Genomic DNA, 23,178 nt, shown 5'->3' with positions numbered 1-23,178 from the left:
GGGGGGGGGGGGGGGAGCAGCCCAGTCTGATCCCTCCTGGGACCCAAGGGCAGGAAAAACACACACTTTGCCCTGCCTAAGGCAAGAGACCTGGACTTTCATGTCAGCTGTTAGCTATGGGCCCCCAACAGGCACAAGAGCTGAGGTGTGGCTGCACTGGCAGGAAAGGGGAAATGGGTCGGGTGTCAAAACTGCTGTGGGGAGAAAGATGATATAGTAGAAAGGGAATGGATTTTGAGATCAGGTCTGGATTCAACCCCAACCAGTTGTAAAACCTCAAGAGGTCACTTCATCATTTTTGCCTGAGTCTCCTCATCTGTATGATGAAGATATGATTTCTCCATCCTGGGGTTTGGGGGTTTCTCCCCTCCACACATTTCCAATACTAGGGATTGAAACCAGGCATGCTGTACCACCGAGCTACATCCTTAGCCTTTTTTATTTTGTTTTGAGACAGGATCTTGCTAAATTGCCAAGGCTGACCTTGAACTTGGAATTCTCCTGCCTCAGCCTCCAGAGTAGCTGGGATTACATGAGTGCCCCACCGCATCCGGCACCTTCCCCAGGCTTTGAAGGAGTAGTTGAGATTCTGTCTAGATGAATATCTGGGACACAGGTCCTGTATGGGTCTCTGTCTGGGTAATCACAAGGCACTTCTGTGCAAGACAATAGGCAGTGTGCTCCCTTGAGTTTTAAGGGGCCACAGGTTACTGTGTTTGCCACTGAAGAAAAAGCAAAACATCTGGAAATATGGAGACTCAGAAGCACTGGAACTAATAAAAATCTAGTTCATACTAAGCAATGTTTTTCTCTTGTCAAATTCTTAAGAACCATCAAGATGACCAATCCAAATTAGATCTTTGCCATAGTGATGGTGTGTCCTATTCTGCTGTGCTCCCTACACAGTCCCACCACTTGCAGATGACCAGCCCTTAAAGGCACGTGAGGGCCTCAAGGAATTCTGGGTCTCAAGGAAGGATCTGCAGCACTTCTGTTGCTCTGCCTCTTAACCCAGTAGGCCTGCAGGCTCATAAACTATTTCTAGATAAGGAGAGATTATGGTGCCTCCCTTTAGGAACAAAGTACTCCCTAACCCTTAAATAAATACCTGGGAAGACTGTACAATTACACTTCCTGTTATCAGGGCTTAGAATGGATATATCTGAACAACATAATCTTAATTCTCTGCCACACCCCACACCTTATAGTATATTGTATTATAATTGCCATATAAATTTTAGGCAGAAGGATTCCAATTTTTCTCAACATCTTAGTAGTCACTCCAAAGTAAGAAAAATGCCATTTCTACAGTTTAAGTCCAGTTTGGGTTTTTTTTTTTTTCCTTTATTAATAATTCAAGTCCAGGACTGGATTTGAAAGTGATTTTTTTTTTCCTAGTACAGTTTCTTTATTACCCTTATCAGCAGTGGGCAGGTGGCTGGAGGAGGGAAGGTGGCAGCAGTAGGCAACATAAGCAGAGGAACCCAGGGTCTTGGGGACACTTGAGGCCCCCCTCTGCTGCTGCTCTGTTACTTCCCCAAGGCACAACTCCATTCCTTCCAGAGTGAAGTTCAGCATAGCCTAAGTGCGCAGCTTTTGAGACCCATTGATGAAGTGTGAGGACTTGAGGTCATAGGTTCTCCTCTAAATCAAAAGCTTCTCACATCCATGACTGGCTTCCAGCTGTTGCACACCACTGATGGGTATGAGCTACACTTGACTGAAAAATACAACTTAGGTCACAGGGCAGAACCTCTCATAATGGTGTTATTTTACTTAATATTCTCATTTATATTCTGTAGCTTGCAAACTTCCCTCAGGAAACCCATCGGTAAAATTGCCAATCTTCTGAAAAAGCAAGTAAGTTTCATAGAATACAGCAACCTGTGAGTAGTTTGACTGATACAGGCAGGCTGCAAACCTGGAAAGTGCTCTCATGCCACTCAGGGCACTTCGGCCTCCATAAAATTTCTTTGTTCCAGGTGGTGGCATTGCACAAGTACAAAAAGCAGAAATAGGGAAACTGGAAGCGGAGATTTACTAGTAGATTAGATGGATGTGTGGAAAAGCTTCAAGGGTGATAGGAGGCCAGATTCAATCAGGGGGACTTTGGAATTTGGAATCATAGAATCTTAGGGAGGAAAGAAAGTGCAGAGATCATCTGACCCTCCTCCTTCCGTCTTTTTAAAAAGAACAAAGTTACTTGCTCATAATCACAAAACTAGTTAATGGCCTAAGACTCTAACCCAAGTCAGTCTCTGGTCTGTTAAATCAGATAGCTCAGCTTTCCCTTGTAGCAGAAAACAAACACTATCTTACCCGTTTCTCCAACTGCCCCTGCACCACCCCACCCAGCCCCAGGGAATGCACAGTAACCCAGAGTAAATTACTACGTGGTTCAATAGTCCAGTCCAGTGTCTCTGGGTCTGTCATGTGGCAAGTATCAGTACCTATCACAGACTCCTGGCTACCAGTACTAGCGACTCACGTCATGGCCTTGGTGGGAGTATGATTCTGCCCCAAACAGAGTCTTCTGGTCTCCCAGGCAGATTCCTGTTGGGCTCCAGAGCTTGGCAGAGAGCACAGAGGGGATGCTGCAAGGCTGATCCCTGGGAGCTGTCTGGGAGGAGTGAGTTCCCAGTACCACCTCAGCCCTGCTGCAGCCCTGCAGCAGTTGAAATTCTATTTTATTGTTAAATTTTGGATGGAAGGACAAAGCAAATCTGAGAAAAAGCCAAGATGTTAAAGTGGATTAGCTGGCGACAATCCAGGGCAAACAAGGCCCAAGTGAGTACTCCTTCAGCCCAACACATTCTGCTGGAGACAAGAGAGGTGGCATGGATGGAAGGAGGCAGAGGTGGAGAGTGAGTTTGCAACTTGCAGGGGAAGGGTTGTTGTGGAATATTCTGTGCAGAATATTCTTGCATATTATCTACCCTTTTCTCCTTTGGCATTATTTAGAGAAAAAAGTTATTTACGTACAGGACAAAATGACTAAATCAACCTTGTCAAAGTTAACAGTAGGTGGAACAGACTGGGAAATTATGTTCTTCAAAAGTTATGTTCCTAGAGGACTAGAAATGATGTTAGGAATATGGTATCTGGAGGTAAGCTCTTCCAGCAGGGATGAACATTAGCTTTTCTTTTCTTTTTTCTTTTTAAGAAATTTTGCTAGGCAGCAACCTGTGGAGCCAAAGCAGCCTAGAGTGGATGGGGCAGGCAGATAGTGGCTTTGAAGCCGTGTTTCTGTTGAAGCTGGAGCTCCCTTTTTGGGGATGTGCTGTGGCATAAAATGACACATGTTATCTGAGGCCATGATGTAGTGTACCAGGGAAAGCCTATTGGACTGACAAGTGGATAAATACTACCCTGATTCTTGACCTTGAGCTTTCATTGAAAATTCTTGCTTAGGTTTTATCTGCCTGGTCAGTTTAGTGTCAATTCTCTGTTTTCAAAGGCTTCTGCCAGCCTGTCTGCCATTACCAATGTGGTAGATGGCTAATGAGGGTAGGTGGATTTAAGGGTATGTGGCTTTAGAGTGAGATGATGTGATCCTGTTGTGGAAAGCAGAACTTTGCCAAGAAAAACAAATTTGAATGTCCTCTATTGTGGCTTCCTACAAGAGACACAGTGAGGGCATAATTTTTGGCTCAGGACCTTTTCTAGGAGCAGTAAGCAGCGGGTGCCAGCTAAGAAGAGAAGTTGCTTCTGGTAGGTCTTTCTTTAAAATGAGAAAACTGTGGGAAGGAGATGCAGAACTAGGCATATGAGGCCAATTACAGATGTTTACTCCTATTTTCAATCGATTTTCTCCGGCCCCACTGCCAGTCAGTCTTTTACCGCTCCTCCTGCCTGTTCCCTGTGGTTATGTTGGAGAAGTCATTTCTTTGTACCAGGACTGCTAGTTTTCCGTCCATTCGTAGGGCTTAAAGTTGAGTCTTACGAATTCAGAATGTTCCTATACTGCTTTGTTTTTTAAATCATCTATTTGGTTCTATCTGAAATTGCTAATTGCAGACATATACATACTGACTAGAATTTCAGGAGCATGGTTCCTCCATTCTACCTGGCCCCTGTTGATAATGACCATGGGCTGCTTTGTGAAAACTCTCATCTACATTGCTTTCTTCCCTGCAAAGGATTTTAAACCTTTTTGAACTTTGGGATGTACTGGGTGGGGAGGAGGTTCTGTATGCCTATACCCTGACTCCTGCAAGCTTTGTCCTTTTAGCAGCACGAGGGGCTTTGACAGTTTCACTCTGCTGGTGCTTACTCACAGATGGAGACCAGATTGACTTAGTGACTCAGTGTCACCTGGGGCTCAATGGGGCAAGAGGTGTTTGGGGGTGATGGAAATGTTCTGTACATGCTTCATGGCAGATATGATAGGCGTTCTCAAAACCCATAGCATGAAGAGTGAATTTTAAGGCGTGCAGTGATTTGCTGCAGGAGACTGGGAGATGGGTGGGATGCTGAATGCGAAGATTCATCCAGTACAGGAGCCAGCTGCAATGGATGTGTGTGATCATGATAGTGAAATTCATTGTTTTCTTTTCCTTAATTTTTTATGTGTGTTTTTTACATTACTTAATTCATCAACCATTTATTTGAACTCCTACTAACTGCCATGTACTATTCTAGACACAGAGGATGTGCTGTGGGGAAAAAAATAAGCAAATCACCTTAGTTGCTTCCTTAGAGCTTTCTCTGCTGTGCTGATGTTAGCCCAGATATGCTCAATTTTGAGACATTGGGAATTCAAAAAAGGAGAAATAGGAAAGTTCTTCTAAAAACAAAACAACAGAATATTCAGGGATTCATAGTTTATCATAGGGAGATACTTAAAAATCATGCAATATAAAATCTGCAATGCATATTATCCCATCTGACCTCCCCAACCCTCTTTATCTTTCTCCACCCACTGTAAGAACAGTTCGAATTTTTAATGTCTCTTTTCACACAGCCTGTTAAAAGGGAATCTTTATTGCATTATTGAAAAAATTATTGAAAACTCCTAAAAAGAAAGATGTTTAGGTTAGGTTCTCTAACATTTAAATTTAGGATAAACTGTGAACAGGAACATGGAGTCCAAACCACTAATTGTGTTATTTAGAGAACAGACTACTAGGAATTACCACTAACACATCAGCAAGGAGGAAACACTATCAATAGAAAATAATTGAATTAGTTGGAGAACAGGACATTATTTCATATATATTGGTACATTGGATTCATTTTTTATTCAACAAAATGTGAGTGTCCACTAATGACCAGATAGGTACTATTGAGATTCTAAATGTATAGAAACAATCTTTGTCCTTGTCTTCGGTTCCTATCGAAGTATCTTGTATGGGATAACAGAGTGGCTACCTTCGTGTCACATGTATTTATAAAATTAGACAGTTGTACTTAGTACTTTCTTTATGAAAGTTGCTGTGCTAGGCGGCAGAGAAGTTACAAAGATGAGTGTGTCAGACGAGATAGTACTTACCCCACAAAACACTACATTTGATATCAGAAGGATGCCTGCTTTGAAAGACAAATTTAGCCTGGGAACCAGGGAAGACTTGCACCAGAAGTGAAATTTGAAGTTGGCCTTGAAGTTTATCTTCCTTTCCACTCTTTTCCTTTGTATCAATTTTGGCCCCAAAATTATTATTCTAATCATGGACAGTGTGTAAAAGAGCAGTGCCATTGATATATGTTTATAAAAAGAAGTAATTTTTTTTTTTAAAAAAAGCGAATTGTTAGCTCTGTATGAGAACTATTCAGAAATTCCTTCTGCATTATTACCAGAATCTTTCTTTGGTGGGGGATACTGGGAATTTAACCCAGAGCAGGCACTTTACCACTGAGCTATATCTCAAGCCCTTTTTATTTTTTGAGAAAAGCTGCTTAGGGCCTTGCTAAATTACTGAGGCTGACCTCAAACTCATATCCTCCTATTTCAGCCTTCCAAGTCTCTGGGATTACAGGCATGTGCCGCCACACCTGGTTATCCAAAACCTCATACTTCCTCATGCTTGTCTAATTAAACCTGTTTTCCTTAATTATATTAATTCAAGGTTTTCAAAAATGAATTTTGAATCAATAATACATATGCGCAGTACAAAATGTAGATATTCTTCTGAAGATAATCTTTAAAAATATAAAGGCTCACGTACTCATTTATTTTTTAAAAAATTGGAAACAAGCAGTAGTATACAATAAGTATTCCTTTTTGTTTTTTTCCTTGTAACAAATCCGTGCAGTCGTTTCATGGCAGGATTTGAAGCTGCTTCATTTTTTTTTATTGCTACATAATCCCCAACTGACAGTACACTTATTTAACTTATCTTCTACTCGTGAGTAGAAGGGATGTTTCTAATCTGTTGCTATTAAAAACAAGGCTGTGTTTAATATCCTTATACAGATATTGTTTATTTACACTGTGAGTGTATTAACAGGATAATAATTTCCCATAAATAGACTTACTTCAAATTTTTGAGTAATATGTCAAATAACTCTCTCCAGCTATGATATAAATTTATACCCCCCAGTGTATGTGTACCAGTTTCCCCCAAAACTTGTAATTTAATCTGTCATCAATGTTTTTTAATTTTTTCAATCTGATGTCAGATCCTTTAAAAATAAGTCTTAATTTTGCTCTTGTATATCTTAATTAACTTCCAATATTACAACTGTATTATTTTCTATCATTTTTATTGGAATGTGCAATATCAAATCTGTACTGTTACCTAAATAAGAGTCATGGGCTAGTCTCATTAACATTTAGAAACTTATTTCTATGGATACAATGTATTCCTAATTAGAAATAACTGATAGATTAAACCTTAAAATGTTTTCAAAATGTTCTGGCGGGCAGTGACACACACCTATAATCTCAGTGATTCAGGAGACTGGGGTAAGAGGATCACAAGTTTGAGGCTAGCCTCAACAACTTATAGAGATCCTGTCTCAAAGTTTAGAAAAAAAAAAAAAAGTAAAAAGGACTGGGTATGTAGCTCAGTGGTAAAGCACCCCTGGATTCAATCTTCAGTAACCTCCCCCCAAAAAAATGTTTTCACAATGTTGTATATAAACATACAAACAAGACTCCATAATTTAGTGGATAACAAACTATAAAGTAATTACAAACTGTAAAGTAAGCATGCATATAACAACCATTCAGGCCATGAAATCATGTACTATCTGCCGTCCATAATCCCCCACGCCTTCCCTGGTCACAGCCCAGAGTTCCCTAGAAGTAACATTCTCATAACATTCATAATGTTCTTACTTTATAACTTGTTTCCTAAATAAGTGTCCCTAAACAATATAGTTTCAATGTGGCTGTTTTTACTGACTAGACTGGTACCATGGTTATTCTATTGTGTCTTGCTTCTGTTTCTAAACAGTTGTTTTTATAGGATTCATCCATGCTGATGTGTAGGGCTGTTCATTTTCCTTATTGTATCTACTGTATGAAATAAAATATCAAGATGTATTAATCCATACTGTGCACAGAATGAGGCCATTGTGAAAATGTTGCAATGGATATTCTTGTGTGTGTGTGTGTGTGTGTGTGTGTGTGTATCCCTGTGCGTGTGTAGTTTCTTTGGGGTATAAAACTAGGAATGAAGTTGCTAGGTGACAGGATGTATAAGGATATCTTTAGCTTTCCTAGGTGGTGTCAATTATTTTTTTTAAAGTACTGCTACCATATGTACACTCCTAACAGTATGGATACAATTTTCCATCTGCATCCTTACCAGTACTTGATATTGTTAGACTTCAAATTTTTGGTAAATCTGGTAGGTAAGTAATAATACCAGCTTCTGGTTTTAATTTGCATTTCTCTAATTACTAATTGAGTCAAACACCTTTTCATAGCCATATTGGGCCCTTGAGTTCTCTTTCATAATGTCCCTGCCCACATTTTTGACCTAAGTATCTAGTGGGTTGTTTGGTGCTTTTTTTTTTTTCATGCTTTTTTAATTCACTGCTAGAAGGCTGAAACATAGCTCAATGTCAGAGCACTTGCCTAGAATGTGTGAGACCCTGGGTTTGATCTGCAGCATCACAAAAAAATAAAAATTAAAAATAAAAAAAGATAACTAAATGAATATAAATACAAAAATGCTATAATATAGTAAGGATTAATTCCCTTCTAAGCACTCATATCTTCAGGATATTAGCCCTTTATTTCCTATTCATGTAAATATCTGTTCTCACCGTGTGACTGGTCTTTTCATTGTCTGTTTTGCATCTTGATAAACATATACTTTTATTTTTGAAGGTAATACATTAGTAAGTTAGAGACTTATGTGATGTGACATATGAATGGTTTCTTATATTTAGTATTTTAAAATATAGTTTAGAAGAGTGTAGCAACATGAAGACAATATATAATGCAGGTTTCTGTCAATTTCTAAGGATACCTCTGTTTTAATGAATGAATAAGAACTAGCTGACTATTTTTTTCATGGTATTGGAGATCAAACAAGGGCCTTGTGCATGCTAAGCAAGTGCTCTACCACTAAGCTATAACCCCAGTTCAAAAGTAGTTGATTTTAAAAAAATTATTTGTTACATTTTGCTCTGTTCATTATGAGACATATGATAGAGTTAAATTAATGAAATATGATAGAAAAAAGATGACAAATACATTGGTTTTGTCACTTAGCTCTCTGACAAACAGATCCAAGACCTAGGAAGAAGGTCTTTACATAGTTTGCTAAACACCTGTACCCACAAGAAAACCTATCAAATCTTCATGCTGTGCACAGTCCTTATAATCCTGATCCTCTAAGTTCCTCAGCCTTCGAGAGAATTAGAAGAGGAGAAAGTCACTTCTATGTAAGCACACTTATTGTCATGAAGGCTAAGCCATTGACAGTAAGAGGGATGCAGAAAAGTTATGAAAGCAAGAGCTGACAGAGGAGTTAAAAATTCCAACACATCTCCTGCAGCTGTTTCTCCTTGGTACCTATCACCATTGCAAACTATGTAAGTATTTGTGTGTTATGTGCCTTCTCCACCAGACTTTTAAGTCCAGAAACTTGTCTGCCTCACACCCCTGTTGCATCCCCAAATCTATCATAGTGCTGACTTGTAGAAGGTACTTGATAAATATTTGTTAAATGAATAAATAAAGAACAAGCAAACACATGGTAATATGTTTGGCATTGTGGGCAAAAGAGATCTAGAAATAGAAACTGACTATAATTATGAAAATCAAAGCTCCCGGTTTGGGAAGATCAGAGATGGCTCAGCCTTAAACTTTACTAATCGGAGGCAGCATTGATGTTGGGAGTGGGAGGAAGGTCATTCTAAATGGATCAAACCGCATAGGTGAGGCAGGGAGAAAGGAAAATATCAGATAAGTGTGGAGCCTGGAGTCTGTGTGGGTTTTGTGGGTATAAATGATTGGTTAGGTCAGCCCATGGCAGATGTCAAGTGTCATCAGAGGAATTTAGACTTGACTCAGTAGCACCCAAGAAACACTAGGCTTGTTTTAGCATGATGGTCAAAGAGTTACTTCTACCATCACCGTGACTCATCAGTGTACTTTTTTTCTCTCATTCTTTCTCTAGACTCAGAAGGAGTCCAGTCCACAACATTCTGAAGCTTACTTTGTACCTATCTGTGGTACTTGGTTCCTTACCTCTCCTCTTTCTCATACAGTCAGGCACCTCCTTTTCCTCTCCCATCTAACATGAAAGTGTTACCTCATGCTCCCATTGAGAACTGCACTTGAAGTTGGGCTCTTGATTCTTATTTCTTTAGATCTTCCCCAGTTGTTTTTGTCACTTTGCTTTGGAAGTCCATGACAAAAATTCCAAGACTCTTTCTCTGAATTGACTTTACCCTGAGTGACACTTTCATATTCATTCATTCTCCACATTTTTTTGCATACCTCCCACAAGCCACGCACTGTTCCAGGGTGAAAATGCAACAGTGAGACAAAACAGGTGTGTCCCAACCCTTACAAACACTGCATTTTGTGAAGAACAAGAAAGCCAACAAACAAATGTAGGACCAGAGTGCAACATAGTGAGCGCTGCTCTTACTCTTACTGCTAGACAATGCCTTGGTTTTCCTCAGTCTCAGAAGCAGAAAATAGTTTCCTTTTCTTTCAAACCAGTAACTTGATATGACTTCTCTATTTGGGGCAGAAGCAACATCATTTTCCCAGATACCCAGATTTACATCTATGGATGCATTTTTGGCCTAGTCTTTAATAGCCAGTCTGTTGCCACATCCTGGGAGTGATTCCATGAGACTTTCTGTCACATCACCCTGAGTAGACCTTCGTTAGCCTACCTTCTTTCTCTCTGGGGTTTTGCCGCTCCATTTTATCTTTTCTATTAACACCAAATTCATCTTCCTAGAACATTTTTTCCACTATCTCACAGGTCTGCTGAAAGCCTTCAGTGATACCCTTACTTAGGATAAAGTTCAGCCCCATCTCCAAAGATGTTTCTGTAATTTTCCCTCCTACATATGGTCTTTGATGGAGCTTTATGTGTTATGCACAGTTTAACATGCCTGCATTTGAGTGAACCATATGAAACTTTCACTTTTGTGGATCCAAAATGGTTGGATATGGGCAATTTATAAGTTTCAGCCTAACTTCAATTAATTATGTCTGTCTCCCATGTTACATGGTGAGTTCCTTGGCAGGTATGTCTTGGCATAATTGATGCCTGTATCTTTACTGTCTACCACAGTATCCAAAACACTAGTAAAGGATGGCAGTGGGTACCCCTGTTCCAGTTGCCCTCACTCCTACTGCTGCCACCTCCTGCACTACATATGACCTTGCCCACTCACATCCAGCCACCTTCACTGCCAACTGACTCATACCTCCTTTCTTTCTGTAAATGCTCATTACTTCTCCACATTAAACCATACCCCTACTACTACTGAGCCTCCTTTATCAGTATTGCCCCTTCCTTCTCAGAAATCAAATATATTCTTTCATATTTGAGGCACATATATGTTTTACTTTATGTTTTCACATTCAGTAACATAAAGTCTCTCTTAATAATAAGTCAAGCCCTCTCTTTTCCTGGCCCTTGCCTTTCTCCCTGGGATCCAGTACCCTAATTCTAACTGTCTGGAGCATGCTGCACTTGGACAACCTGTTGCATTCTGCCCAACGGAACTGAAACTAGCGCCAGCACCGTCACACACCATCCCCATGATCCACGTCCTCCCCTGTATGCCCTCACGTCTCTTCTTTGCTCTCTACCCTTTTCCTTGAGTAACTTTCCATCAGTTACACATCCCTCAGCCACCTGGCTTCATATTTTTATGTGATAGGTAGTGTTGCCAGGAGCTTCAAGAGGAGAAACATGTCTCCCAAACCACAGTAGCACTTTCTAGGACTTGGCATCTCCTGAGAATCCAGCCCCTTCTCTCTGATCAGGCCTCCCCCTTGTCCCTTACTATCTGCAAATCCCTCCTTTCGTATATGTTTTCTGGCACATGTGTGATGATCTTCACTAAAAGATCATAAATTCTTAACTCATCATCTCCTTTATCTCCAAACTTATACTGCTTCACCATATCTCCAAAATTATTTATCTATCCTGATCAGTTTCTAGCCTCAGGCAGGATGTGTCTGGAACACATCTTCACATTGGAGTGATTGCTCGAGTCCCCGCAGTGCTTTGTGATACAGTAGCTTTTTCCAGTTCCCTGTTGTCTCCCATGGATGAGCTTTTGTTCTAGCTACCAAATTATGAGATCCATGAAGACAAGGTTCATATTTGGTACCTTGTGTTATCTGCAGCACAGAGATAGACTTAGGTACTTAACAGTAAGTGCTTACATAATGATTTTTTGAATGATATGTTTTATATGTGTATCTTCTACTTGATTATACTTATGGATTTATGTATGTCTTTAAATGTATTTCCCATGTACTCTCTAACAAGTATTCATCAGTGTGGTTTGAAAGGAGGGTATTTTGATTTCCCCTGGCCACTAGGCCCATGACCTTATAAACTAACTAGTAGTATGCTCCAAAAGTTCATGCCTATGGCTAGCACAGGTGAAGACCTTACCTGATTTCTTGACTGGACTTGCTTTTCTACTTATGTGGTGATCTTTTCTCTTATTATGAAAGACTAATCTTGCTGTTAAACATGAAAGGGAAATATATATGTGCACACACATGTGTATTTGTGCTTACATGTGAATACACACATGTTTGTACATGTATATATGCATATGTGTATATATGAAGGAAATACTCTGAAATGTAAATTCTGATTATTTCTGGTCAGTGACTTTTTCTAATTCTCTAAAATAAGATATATTACTTTTATGAGAGGCTGGGGCTGTGACTCAGAGGTAAAGCACTTGCCTAGCATGTGTGAGGCTATGGGTTTATTTCTCAGCACCACATATTAATTAATTAATTAAAGGCATATTGACAACTAAAAATTTTTTTAAAGATATATTACTTTTATGAACAATAACAACAACAAAAAAACCCTAATAGATGCATTTCTTTAAAGGATAACAAAGGACAAAATTATTAGATGGTTACTGATGTCTACTCTCTGCATGAACCAAGGTTTCCTTCCTGGGGAACAGGGTGATTGATTCACTTCTCCTCAGATTGGAGAAAGTGACCAGAGATTTGGCTTGTAGGATGGGTCAAGGTTTTAAGCTGAGAAACTGGTGATGAAGGTCAGGAGCCTTGAGCTCTGGAAGAAAAGAGAAGGGAAATCCAGGAGGCGGGGGCAGGGGTGGGGGCTGTGGCAGTGGGAGGGGCCCATAATGCTTCAGAATCTTTGTCTGAGCTCAGCTGTTTGGAGATGTATGGGAAAGGTGAGAGGACATCTGAAAAGCACTTTCAAGTTTATGAAGAGATGTTATAAAAAGATATGCCATGGGAGAAAGAAAAACCAATTTTAACTGGTTCTAGCCCCAGTTAGTCCAGAAAAGGGAGTTTGCAGAGTGACATGGGTAGGGACATTGGAGCCTAGGTCAGGAGGCACAGAGGACCTTGGTAGGGAACTCAGTTACCACCCGCTAGGCAGTAGGGTTTCGAGTAGGAGGCAGCTCATTGTGAGGCCAAGACATCTCTCCCTACCCCTTCCTCCTCAACCACAGCCTAAGGACAGAGGGAATGCTTTTCAATAAAGAGGCTGTTTCTAACCTTTCAAATTTGGAACAAAAAAGTTACATGGAACAAAAAAGTTACATGGAACAAATATTTTCAAGGATATCTCTCCCAGCTGCATAGGTCCAGAGATCTTCAGAGGGTTCCCTGAGCAGAGGGAGAAATGAAAAGGGAAAAACAGGGAGACTGAATATTACTGGCTGAGGCTGCTTTCTTGACGGGTGTTGTGGAGGTGGAAGTGCCTGGCCTGTTGCTGGAGAGCAGCTTAATGGGGGGATGTCTCTCTGCACCCCTCTGAGGACTTCCTACCTCTCACTGAACTGCTCAGCCAGTCACTCCTTACCCACCCTTTCCTCACAGGAAGCAGGATGAAGAGCCCTGGGCAGGGAGGGCCAGGGGTGTCAGGGTGAGCAGCAGTCATGTCTAGATCCCGAAGGAGAACTTCAGGCAGAGCAGGATGCATGAAAGAACAAACAGCCAGTCAAAACCATCAGTCCTTGGACGAGCTGATCTGAAAATGTTTCACAGTGTCGATGTCTTCTCTTTATGCTCCGTTCAATATTTCTGCTGCCGTGTATCTCGTTTTTAATTCTGATCAAGGAGACTTTCCCATCTGGGCTCTGGTTAGAGGTGGAGATGTTTGGAGATGTAGATATTAACTCTAAGCCAGTTAATATGGTATTTGCAGAGTTCTCTGTGTGTAATGGAGGAACATAGAGCATACAAAGTCCCCACCAAGAACAAACTCCCCTCCCCAGCTAAAGGGAGAGATACAGTCCTTTCCCTGAAAAGTCACTGGTGAAATTGGGCAGGCACAGAGAACACACGGGCTTCCTGCAGGAGCCATCCAGAGCATGCTTGACAGCAGCTGCCTTTCTGACTGAACCCCTAATGTGAGGCTGACATTTTGCGTTTACTCTCGATCCTCCCAACAATTCTTCAAGGTAGGTATTATTTTCCTCATTTTGCAGATGGCAGATTTTATGGGATATTGTACCTCATAGAGGTGAATAACTTACCCAGGGTCACACAACCAGAAGATGCAGAGCTGGACTTGAGCCCTGGTGTTACTGAGGTCTTTTATGCTCACTGCCTTCCACCAGCGAAGCCCTCTAAAGAACACCATTGTATCAATCAGGCAGAAACATACAGTGTAACATTTTTGGCCCAAACAGTATAAATTCTCTCATTTTCCCCACCTGAATGAAACATTCCTAAATTTAAAAACCAAGACCATCCCATGTCCTGTGTATATGTATCAGTTGTTCTCTGTCTTTTGTGCCTGGGGAGCATGACGAGTCAGGGATTTGATTTAGCGGAGGCTGCTTATCATTACTTAGCCACAGGAGTAGCAGTTCAGGCACATCCCTGCCTCAGTGGTTTCCTCTGTGAGAATGAAATATTGGAAACAGTCAACTGAAGAGCCACTTAAAAGTCTGTTGCAAAGTAGCTGCCTCAAATTCTTTGTGGAACAAAAAAAGAGTATAACTCTATCACATAATAAATATGTTCCTGATTTGTGACTAATTTTAACTTGCTGGACCTCTAATGGTGTCTCCCATACACCTGGTGACTGCAGACCATCTCTATACAGTTTAGGAAGTTCTATTATAAGAAGCTATTGATAGGACAGGGCCTACAATATGTTAAGTAAAAGTAGGGAGAAATGGGGGAATCTCAAAAAAGCTCCCCCAAAAGAATGCTGAGGTCTGGTTAATAAAAGCCACTATCTTATAAAGTGGTCCTCCCTGATTCTTACCGCTTGTGAAAATGCCAAAGATGAGTGCTTCTGGGCAGCGTGTGCTGAGTTATATATGCAGAAACCAGGTTTTCTGTGGGTGGAGTAGCTGGGACAAAGGTGTCTACACCGAATTCCAAACCAGGTGACCCTTAGAATTACCAAGAAAATATTTCAAAAAAATGATCCCAGGCCTTATGCTGTCCTACAAAACAAAGCCAATATAGAGTGATTGAATGTGTGAATTCTAAACTGAGAGCTGTTTTCTAAATAAGAAAGATCATTGGAAAGTTTTTTTTAAAAAATGTAATGGTCTCTTTTTCACATTTCTACTTAAACTTCTACAAGTTCTACCAGTTAAAGTTTTTCTACCAGTTCCTTGCCTTAAGCCAGATTTTTAAAGTCATCTCAATGAGGTTATGAATGGCTGTCATTTTTAAAGTTAAAAGCTATGCATTGGTATTAACTATTATTTTAAAGTACCAGCTTTGTAAATATATATGTGCTTTTTCAGGTTTTCAAGGAACAAATTTTCAGTTTACCTAAATGGGGGTATTTCTTGGGTGTTTCATACATCAACCATCATTAGATTGCATGTGCACAGAGACAATCACAACTTGAGGTTTCAAAGGATATAAGAAATATTCTATAAAACCTAACGAATATGAATAATAAAGTGACCCAAATCACTTTGAGTTAGGTTCTAAGGCATCAGGAAGATCTTTATGTGATGGATACTTTTAAAGACCTTTAGAATCAACCATTATACAGATGCCCAAAGGTTTAGCAGATGGATTCTCCTTTAGAAGAGGTAACATACAGCAGAGGTTAAGGACAGTTTTAAAGTCAATCAAATCTCAGTTCAAATCCCACTACCCTCCCAATGCACTTGCCATTTGTGTGATCCTGGGCGGGAACTCTCTAGGCCCCAGCCTGCAAAATGGTTGTAATGCAGATGATGTGAAATGATACATGTATACACTCAGCACTTTGCCTGGCACATGGTAAGCACTCAGTAAATGTTCAACTACTAAGAAGACAAAAATATTTTTTAAATTTTCTCTTTCAGAATTTTAATTACTATATGAAAAGCAGACTATCATTCAATATTTATAAAACTATTAAATTTTGACATTCACATAAATTCTACAGATCTTACAGCACATTTATAAACTAACCTGGGAATGACAGCAAATTATGGTATAAGGGATAGTGAATTCCACCTCCCATATTCATGTTAGTGTGACATTTGCAAAGGAAAATATAGTTTAAAATTGTGAAGCCCTTTTCCCCCTAGTGTAAGTGACCTCAGTGGGCACACAAGTCCCTTGGCCGTGAGTTACGTTACACATTTATGTGTACAGCTCCTGGCTTTCTTCAGAATCTCATCTCCCTTCTGAGCCCTAAGTTTCCCCTACCTTTCTCAAATCTCAGGGTAACTACAATTCCACTTGATGCTGAAGTGTCTTCTCTAACATAATGAACAGTTTTTGCCTGGATGGAGTTCTTACTGAGAGAATTTCAAATTGATTTTCTCATTTCTATATAGCAACTATGATAGCATTGAGCCCCAGTCAAATATGATAGAGCTGAGCCTTGGTCAAATATGAAATCATACTCCAATTTATTCTGAACTTTTCTCTTGGCTAAGAGCCATTACTATTTAGAATATTTCTCTCCTCCAATGGTACTAGAAGTTGACTTTCTTTGACGGGTCATTTTTGCAGAGAAACATTCATCCTGTAGAAGGCTCAGTAGAGATGGTGTGAACCACTCTGGAACATGGAAGTTACGTCTCCAGCATAGTGTCCCCACTTGCTCACCTGCCCACTCAGTAATTCACTCCCTCATCCAGCTTGTAGTCTGCCCAAACTAACCACCTGTCATAGAAAAATTATAGATTGCCACATGTCATGGGCCCTAGCCACACTTGAAACCATGAATTAATTATAAGTCATTACTGCTATATATATCTACTACATCTATGGGTGAACTTTTCTCAGTTTCTTTCCTCCAATTGAAAATTATACCAAGACTTGTTGGCAGGGCATAGGGCCCTAAGAGAGTTTAAACAAGAAAACCTAGTAAAAAGGGTATGAAAATAAACACTACTGATCACTACCTCTAGGGTTCTTCTTTAACATATTCCTATTTATACTATTCCTGGCTCTACTCCCACTTGTGTGTCTGGGATGTTGGAAAGCCACTGCAGGACTGGTCTACAGGGGTCTAAGTGTTGAAAGCGTATGGATTTGAATTCTGACAAAGTTAGCAAAAGTGGCCAACCAGTGATCCTCATCTGGATCCTGGGCCTGGTTGGCTTCTGAACATTCAGACCAAGGAATGACTTATATAGTGCTCTGCTTCCTCCATGTCCTCTTTGGAAAGAATGATTGGGTGTATCCATCTTGCATTGTGTGCACTGAGTTACTAGAAATACACAGGTTTCATTGATGATTTAACTCTGTTTTCTATAAAGGGCTATGGGATCTCATGCAGATTTTTGCAAAGTTATATGCAAATCACAGAGCCCAGCCCTTTTCTTAACAGGATGGCAACCTTGTTCCTCGGTGGCACCTGGGACCTGGAGATCCTTTCTCCACTTACGTTTAGCGCGCAGCCTGGGACTTGTCCCTGCAGCTCACCGGGTTAGCCGTGGCGCCGTTGGGACCTCCCACCAAGAACTCCAATCACCCACCTCTCTTGAGACTGCTCTGGCAGGGCTGGTGTGGGGTGCAGCCTTTGCTCAGAGGGCAACAAGATCCAAGCAAAATCTGCCCACCTGGGCCATGGGGTCACCCTTCGGGCTTCCCTGCTTCTCTACTGGGTGCAATTTGAGGTTGCTGAGCTTCTCTCCAAATCCTAAAATGGTGGGGCAATAGGGACCTGTGAGTGGCCCCATGGCCCAATGCCCTTCCCCAACTCCCATTCTGACCACCAGGTACCCCCAGGTCCTTGCTGCCCAAGGTCTGCAGCATGAATGGACAGGTTAACTAGAGGGACACACTTGTCTCTGGAGTTTTTCTCCAGGTGGAACTTTTCTATGAACAGTGGCTCCCAATTTGGTAAAACATCATTCTAATCTAGCTTGCCTCCCCCATGTCATGAGAACAAGGGAGGAAGCGGAGATGGTTTATGGGAGACAAGGCAGGGGTTAACTATAGCCTTTCCCAAACGTTGCCAGCAGCCACTTCCCCAACCAGATTGCTACTTGCTTCAACATCCCCAGATTTGGTCATGTTTTCTGGCTCTTCCTTCCCTCGCTCCCTTCTGAGGGCTTTAGGACAGAGACCACCCTCCAGCCTTCATTTTCTTCAGGATACCTGTTTGGGGGGTGGGTGGGAAGTGTGAGAAGATGTAAATGAAACAAAATGGCCACATGTTAATAATCGTCAAAACTAGATGATGGGTTCATGATACCATTCTTCCCACTTTTGTATGTGTTTGCAATTTTTCATAATAAAAATTTTTTTAAAGTCTTCCATGACACTCAAGAGAGAGAACCCCAACCCCTAACAGAGTTTCACAGAAACCCCACACCAAGCCAAGAGGCAGAGATGAGTTCATTTCATATATATATATATACTCATTTTATAACCTTTTTTTTAAGGCCCACTGCTTTATTTTCAATAGACTAAATCTTGTTTCTAAGAGGTCCTGAAGTTGGGCTCCCTTCCCAGGCTGGGTGATGGGGGAGGGCAGGGTAAAGGGTCCTTAAAAGTTTACACTTCATGTATCTCACAATCTTATTGTGAGGCTGTGACTTGTTCAGTGTTCTGAACTTTGCGAAGGATACGTGCTCTCAATGCAAAGTGTCATTCTCTGGAATTGCACCTGGCTCAGGAAAGGATTGTCTTTGTACTTGAATATAAATCCAATGGAGAACCTTAACACGGGCATTTGCATGACCGAGAATTGCTGCTGTCTTTTTTTTTCCCCGTATGTCACTTTCTTGAATGTGTTCTAATAAAATGATTCTAAAGCAGGCTCTTGATATACAGTGATTTATAAAATACTTTCTGTTGAGTGCTGAGGCCTTTAATCTCTGCCAAGAATCTACCCCATCCCACTTTCCGGAAAGATCTGTCAAGCTGGGGACAGATGCATTGAGCATGTGTCTGGCATGATGGCGGCACCACTGCAATCACAGTCACTAATAAGGATCATATCAACCACAGTGATTTTGTCTTCCAGTTGCCTAGCAACAGAATTTATTTTCCAGAATAAAGATGATCATATGTAGATGAGTGTGGGGTGGGGGGCGGGGAAGCCAAGGGGCTAGGGCAGGAACTGGAGTGGAATTCACTCTGCCAGGGAGGCAGAGAGGAAGCAAGGTTTGAGGAGAGTCAGGCAGCCAGAAAGAGAGGGCCAAGCTCAGATTTGTTCTATGCAGTGATAGGTTTCAGCACCTTCAAATAATTATGAATTTTTGTCTTCAAAATTGGATCTTTTTGATATCAAAAAAAGTTTACAAATCTCATTAGTCAAACTGACATATTTCCAAAAGTAGATATTTTGAGAAGCACTTTGACCCCAATCCATATATCCCTTCAGCCAAGACCCACAAGGTAACTCCCATGAGCTAAGAAACTCAGGTCAATTCTTTGGTAAAGAAGGTGTTATTAGAAACCTTGTGGCCTGAAGATTTCATAAATGTAGGATGGAACGCGGAACCAGACATGGAGGCTTCCATTTCCTGAGCACCTTTCTCACGCCAGATGCTAGGAAGGCACTTGATAAACTCCTCCTATTTTTCACAACTGTCCAAAAAGGCAGGTGGTGTTGTCTTCATTTTCCAAATGAAGAGGCTGAGAGAAGTAAATAACTTGAAGCTAGAATATAGCAGATCACATCTGTCATCCTCAAATTCATGCTTTTCCAAACCACCAGGCTGGTGGCCCAGGTGCCCAGGCTTGCCTTTGCACACCTCCCACCACTGTCCATATCAGTGAGCTATGCAGCTTCTCTGTGCCCTCAGGGTGCAGACCAACCTCCTGCTCTTCCCTGTGTGAGTGAAGAGCTTTTTCAGGCCGAGATCTTTGCAACATACATCCCCGTACCTTGGACTTTGTTGTGAAGAGCACAGCCTGATGAGGCTGAAATCACCAGTTGGTTTCCATGGGGATTTGTTTGCTCAGCATGTATTCATCAAATGCTGGGAATTTTGAAGTAAATGAGCCAACAGACCCTGTTCTCATGGAGCTCACCAGTAAAGGAGACAGACATTAATCAAGTAACACACAAATGAATATACAAATAACAATTGGAAGGGATCTTGAGATCTTTGAGATGAAGTTGAGATCCAGAGATACTATTTGCTCAAGCAGTATGCCTAAGATCATATGGCTATAGGCTACCCCTTGACCCCAGCCAATATATCAATCAATCAAGACACTATCCTGCTTGTAGCAAAACCAAGAGAGTACATTTTGAAATGATAAACAGTACAATAAACTAAATCCCCGAGGATGATACTGACCAAAGACTTGTTTGCAGATTTATCTCAGAGCCCAAAGCAGGAAAAGAGAGAAAGGCAGGGTTCCCCTGTTAAGTGACATTGCTTGTTAAGGAGGCATACAGGTGTTTTAGTGTTTTGGTCCAACCCCAGTATTTTCCCATCTTCCAGATCCAGCAGTTGCTCATTCTCATTAATTCAACAAATATGTATTGAGTGCATACTCGATGCCAGGGCACAGTTCTCAGAGCTAGGGACACAGCAGTGAATAAGACACAATGTCCTCAGGGAGCATACCTTCTCGTTTGAAGAAACAGACAATAAATAGAGTAAATAAGTAAATCACACAGCATATTAGAAGGGGATAAATGCTGCAAAGAAAAATAAGGAAGAAAGGTGGGGCGTGTTCAGGATGCATTTTTAAGTAAAGGCAGTTAGGAGAAAGACCTGAGAAAATGATGTACTGAGTCATCTTTATATACACAACATATACACATAAAAATGCATACCTATATGTATTATGTATAATATGTGAATGAATCTATTATAAATATATTCCCTTTTATAAGTGTGACAGTGAATTTAACATGGTTTAACATGTCACTTTGAGACCAGCTCTAAATAGCCTGCTGTATAGTGTGATTTGAGAAGTCCCCAAGCCAACTCCTATGGCATGTCCCAGTGCCCAATTTCTACCTTTCATTTTTCTCCTCTGGGATACAGTGGTGGTTCCCTAAGGTGGATATACATCAGAATCAACTAGAGAGCTTGTCAAAACATATTGTTGGGCCTCACTCCAGAGTTTGCAATTCATCAGGGCTGGGTTGGACACACAGATTTACATTTCTAACAAATTCACAGGTAATACTGAGTCTGCTGGTTCAGGGACCACACTTTGAGAAAGACTAAGTAATTATAACTAGAAAGTTCCTGTTAAAATGAAACTGTCACATGAGGAAGAATGTGCTCATTGATTGGGATGCATAGACATTATCAAAGTAGCTGTTCTCAAAAAGCAGAATCCTCAAGGAATGGAACAAATTTTTTAATAGAATAAGTTTCAAAAGCCACAGCCCAAGACTCCAAGTATTGAGGAGTTCAGGCCAGAAAAGGAAGTGCTGAGAGTATGTCATTGCTCATCTGCCAACGCTTTGCATTTTTATAACTGAGTACTTTCACAAGCCCTCTGCCTACTACCTCCCAACCAGTTAAACTATTAGGTAGACAGAACAGATGTCATGATTACATTTCACAGATAAGAGAGTTGAGATGCAAAGGGACTATGAGGCCTCCCTTGGGCTATCAAGTATAAGAACCATAGTCTCCTCCCCCTAGTCCAGTGTTCTGCCTCCCTTAGCCCTCTTCATAACCAGCAACAGCATTGTCCTGGGGCATCAACCCTGGGTCATTAAGATCCAGAACATATAGTCATACTTTGCCTTTTGTTCTGTTCAGAACCCCACTTGCCACAAGTAAGGTATCCATGACCACGGGAAGTTTCAGCCTTGCATGAGTTTCCTCTGCCAAAAACACATTTTTCCTCTTCTCCTACTGGGTATTATACAGAGAAAATGCTAAAGCATTTTATTATTAACCCAAGCTAGAACTAATCATTATCAAAGCAAACCTGCTGGGGGTAAAGCACACATAATACTTTCCCAAGTCAAAGAGAAATGGCATTTTGATTACATGTACCATTACTTCCATTCCATTAGTAGAGATAATTGAAAGTTTTCTGTTTCACTGAAGGCACACAGCAAAATGAGAGTCAATTTTGTTAAATCTGATGGCTGATAAATCACATTCTCAGGTATTAAAATCTATCATTCTCTCCCCTTTTCCCGGTACTTTGTCTTCTGGTCATTTTCTCCACTTTTGCACTGACTGGTGGTGAGAGAGTGGAGTGTCCCATTGAATCTCACATACAATGACCCTGTGGGTCACGAGGAGATGTCTCTCTTTAACTTCCATATGGCCTTTGAACATCCAGGAGCCCAAGGTTTTAGAAGTTAGATTTCTAGAATTTCCCTCATCTGTCCCCCAGCTCACTGATATTCTTATATCTTCTTCCTCCCATATGGCCACTGGGACCACTCAGTTATTCAGTAACCATTTATTAAGCACTTATTATATATCATACCCCATAAGAGCCACTAAACAGCCTACAAAAATGGGTTAGAGATGATCCTATCCTCAAAGAACAGAGCATATGATAGAGTCACTCTCTAAATCCCATAGAATAATCAACAGTCAGTTATATTCTAGATGAGGGTGATAGTCCCACGGGAGCTGCTTGCTATTTTCATTCTCTGTACTCACAGTATGCCCAACCGAGAATAATCGATGAGTTATTTCAGCTTTAACATAGAGACACCAGTAGGAAAGAAAATATGCTGGGGGAGAGAAAGGTGGGGTGAGGAAGGAACACTAGCCTGGAGCTGTGGGTACCTGCAGAGAGTTGTGTCAGCAGCCCATGAGTGTGGTAAGCAGGGAACAGTCTAGGACTTACCATCTGCTGTAGCTATTCCACACAGGGCCTCGGAGAGTTGAATATATATGGGTCACAGAGCTTGTGATTAGAAACTCCATATTGATGAAAGATCCAATGTGAATGTGTGTTTGCTGGGCTTTAGCCTCCAAAATGTGCTATGGAAACAAGCATTCCTTTTAAAAAATAGTTCGTGCCAGCTGTGGCACAGGGACTGAGCGTGTCAGAAAACAGGTTGGGCTGGAGGAGAGCGCGTGAAATGCAGAGGAGTGAACTAGGACAGGTGGTGCCAGCGTGTCCATGGGAGGGTTCTCAGACCATCATCCAAGAACAGGGGCAGATTTGTGTGTGCACGTGTGGTATGTGTACACAACTAC

At 41.0% G+C, this 23,178-nt stretch overlaps 1 protein-coding gene across 23 annotated transcripts in view; it reads left to right on the top strand.

Moving 5' to 3' along the window:
- Nucleotides 1–23,178, top strand: part of Kalrn (kalirin RhoGEF kinase) — a 577,550-nt gene that overhangs the window by 379,244 nt on the left and 175,128 nt on the right. For 8 of the 23 annotated variants that reach the window (XM_048794040.1, XM_048794041.1, XM_048794039.1 and 5 more), the window contains one exon: nucleotides 17,409–18,845. The exons of the other annotated variants lie outside the window; for them this stretch is intronic. In XM_048794040.1, the coding sequence (XP_048649997.1) occupies nucleotides 17,409–17,471 (63 nt within the window). In that variant the 3' untranslated portion in view covers nucleotides 17,472–18,845. Of the gene's footprint in view, nucleotides 1–17,408; nucleotides 18,846–23,178 lie in introns of those variants that run through there. 23 annotated transcript variants of the gene reach the window in all.

The sequence above is a fragment of the Marmota marmota genome, unplaced genomic scaffold, assembly GCF_001458135.2.
Source record: "Marmota marmota marmota unplaced genomic scaffold, marMar, whole genome shotgun sequence".
In the NCBI taxonomy this organism is placed as follows: Eukaryota; Metazoa; Chordata; class Mammalia; order Rodentia; family Sciuridae; genus Marmota; species Marmota marmota.
The sequence above is the reverse complement of the archived record's forward strand: the minus strand, read 5'-3'. Positions and strand labels throughout refer to the sequence as shown.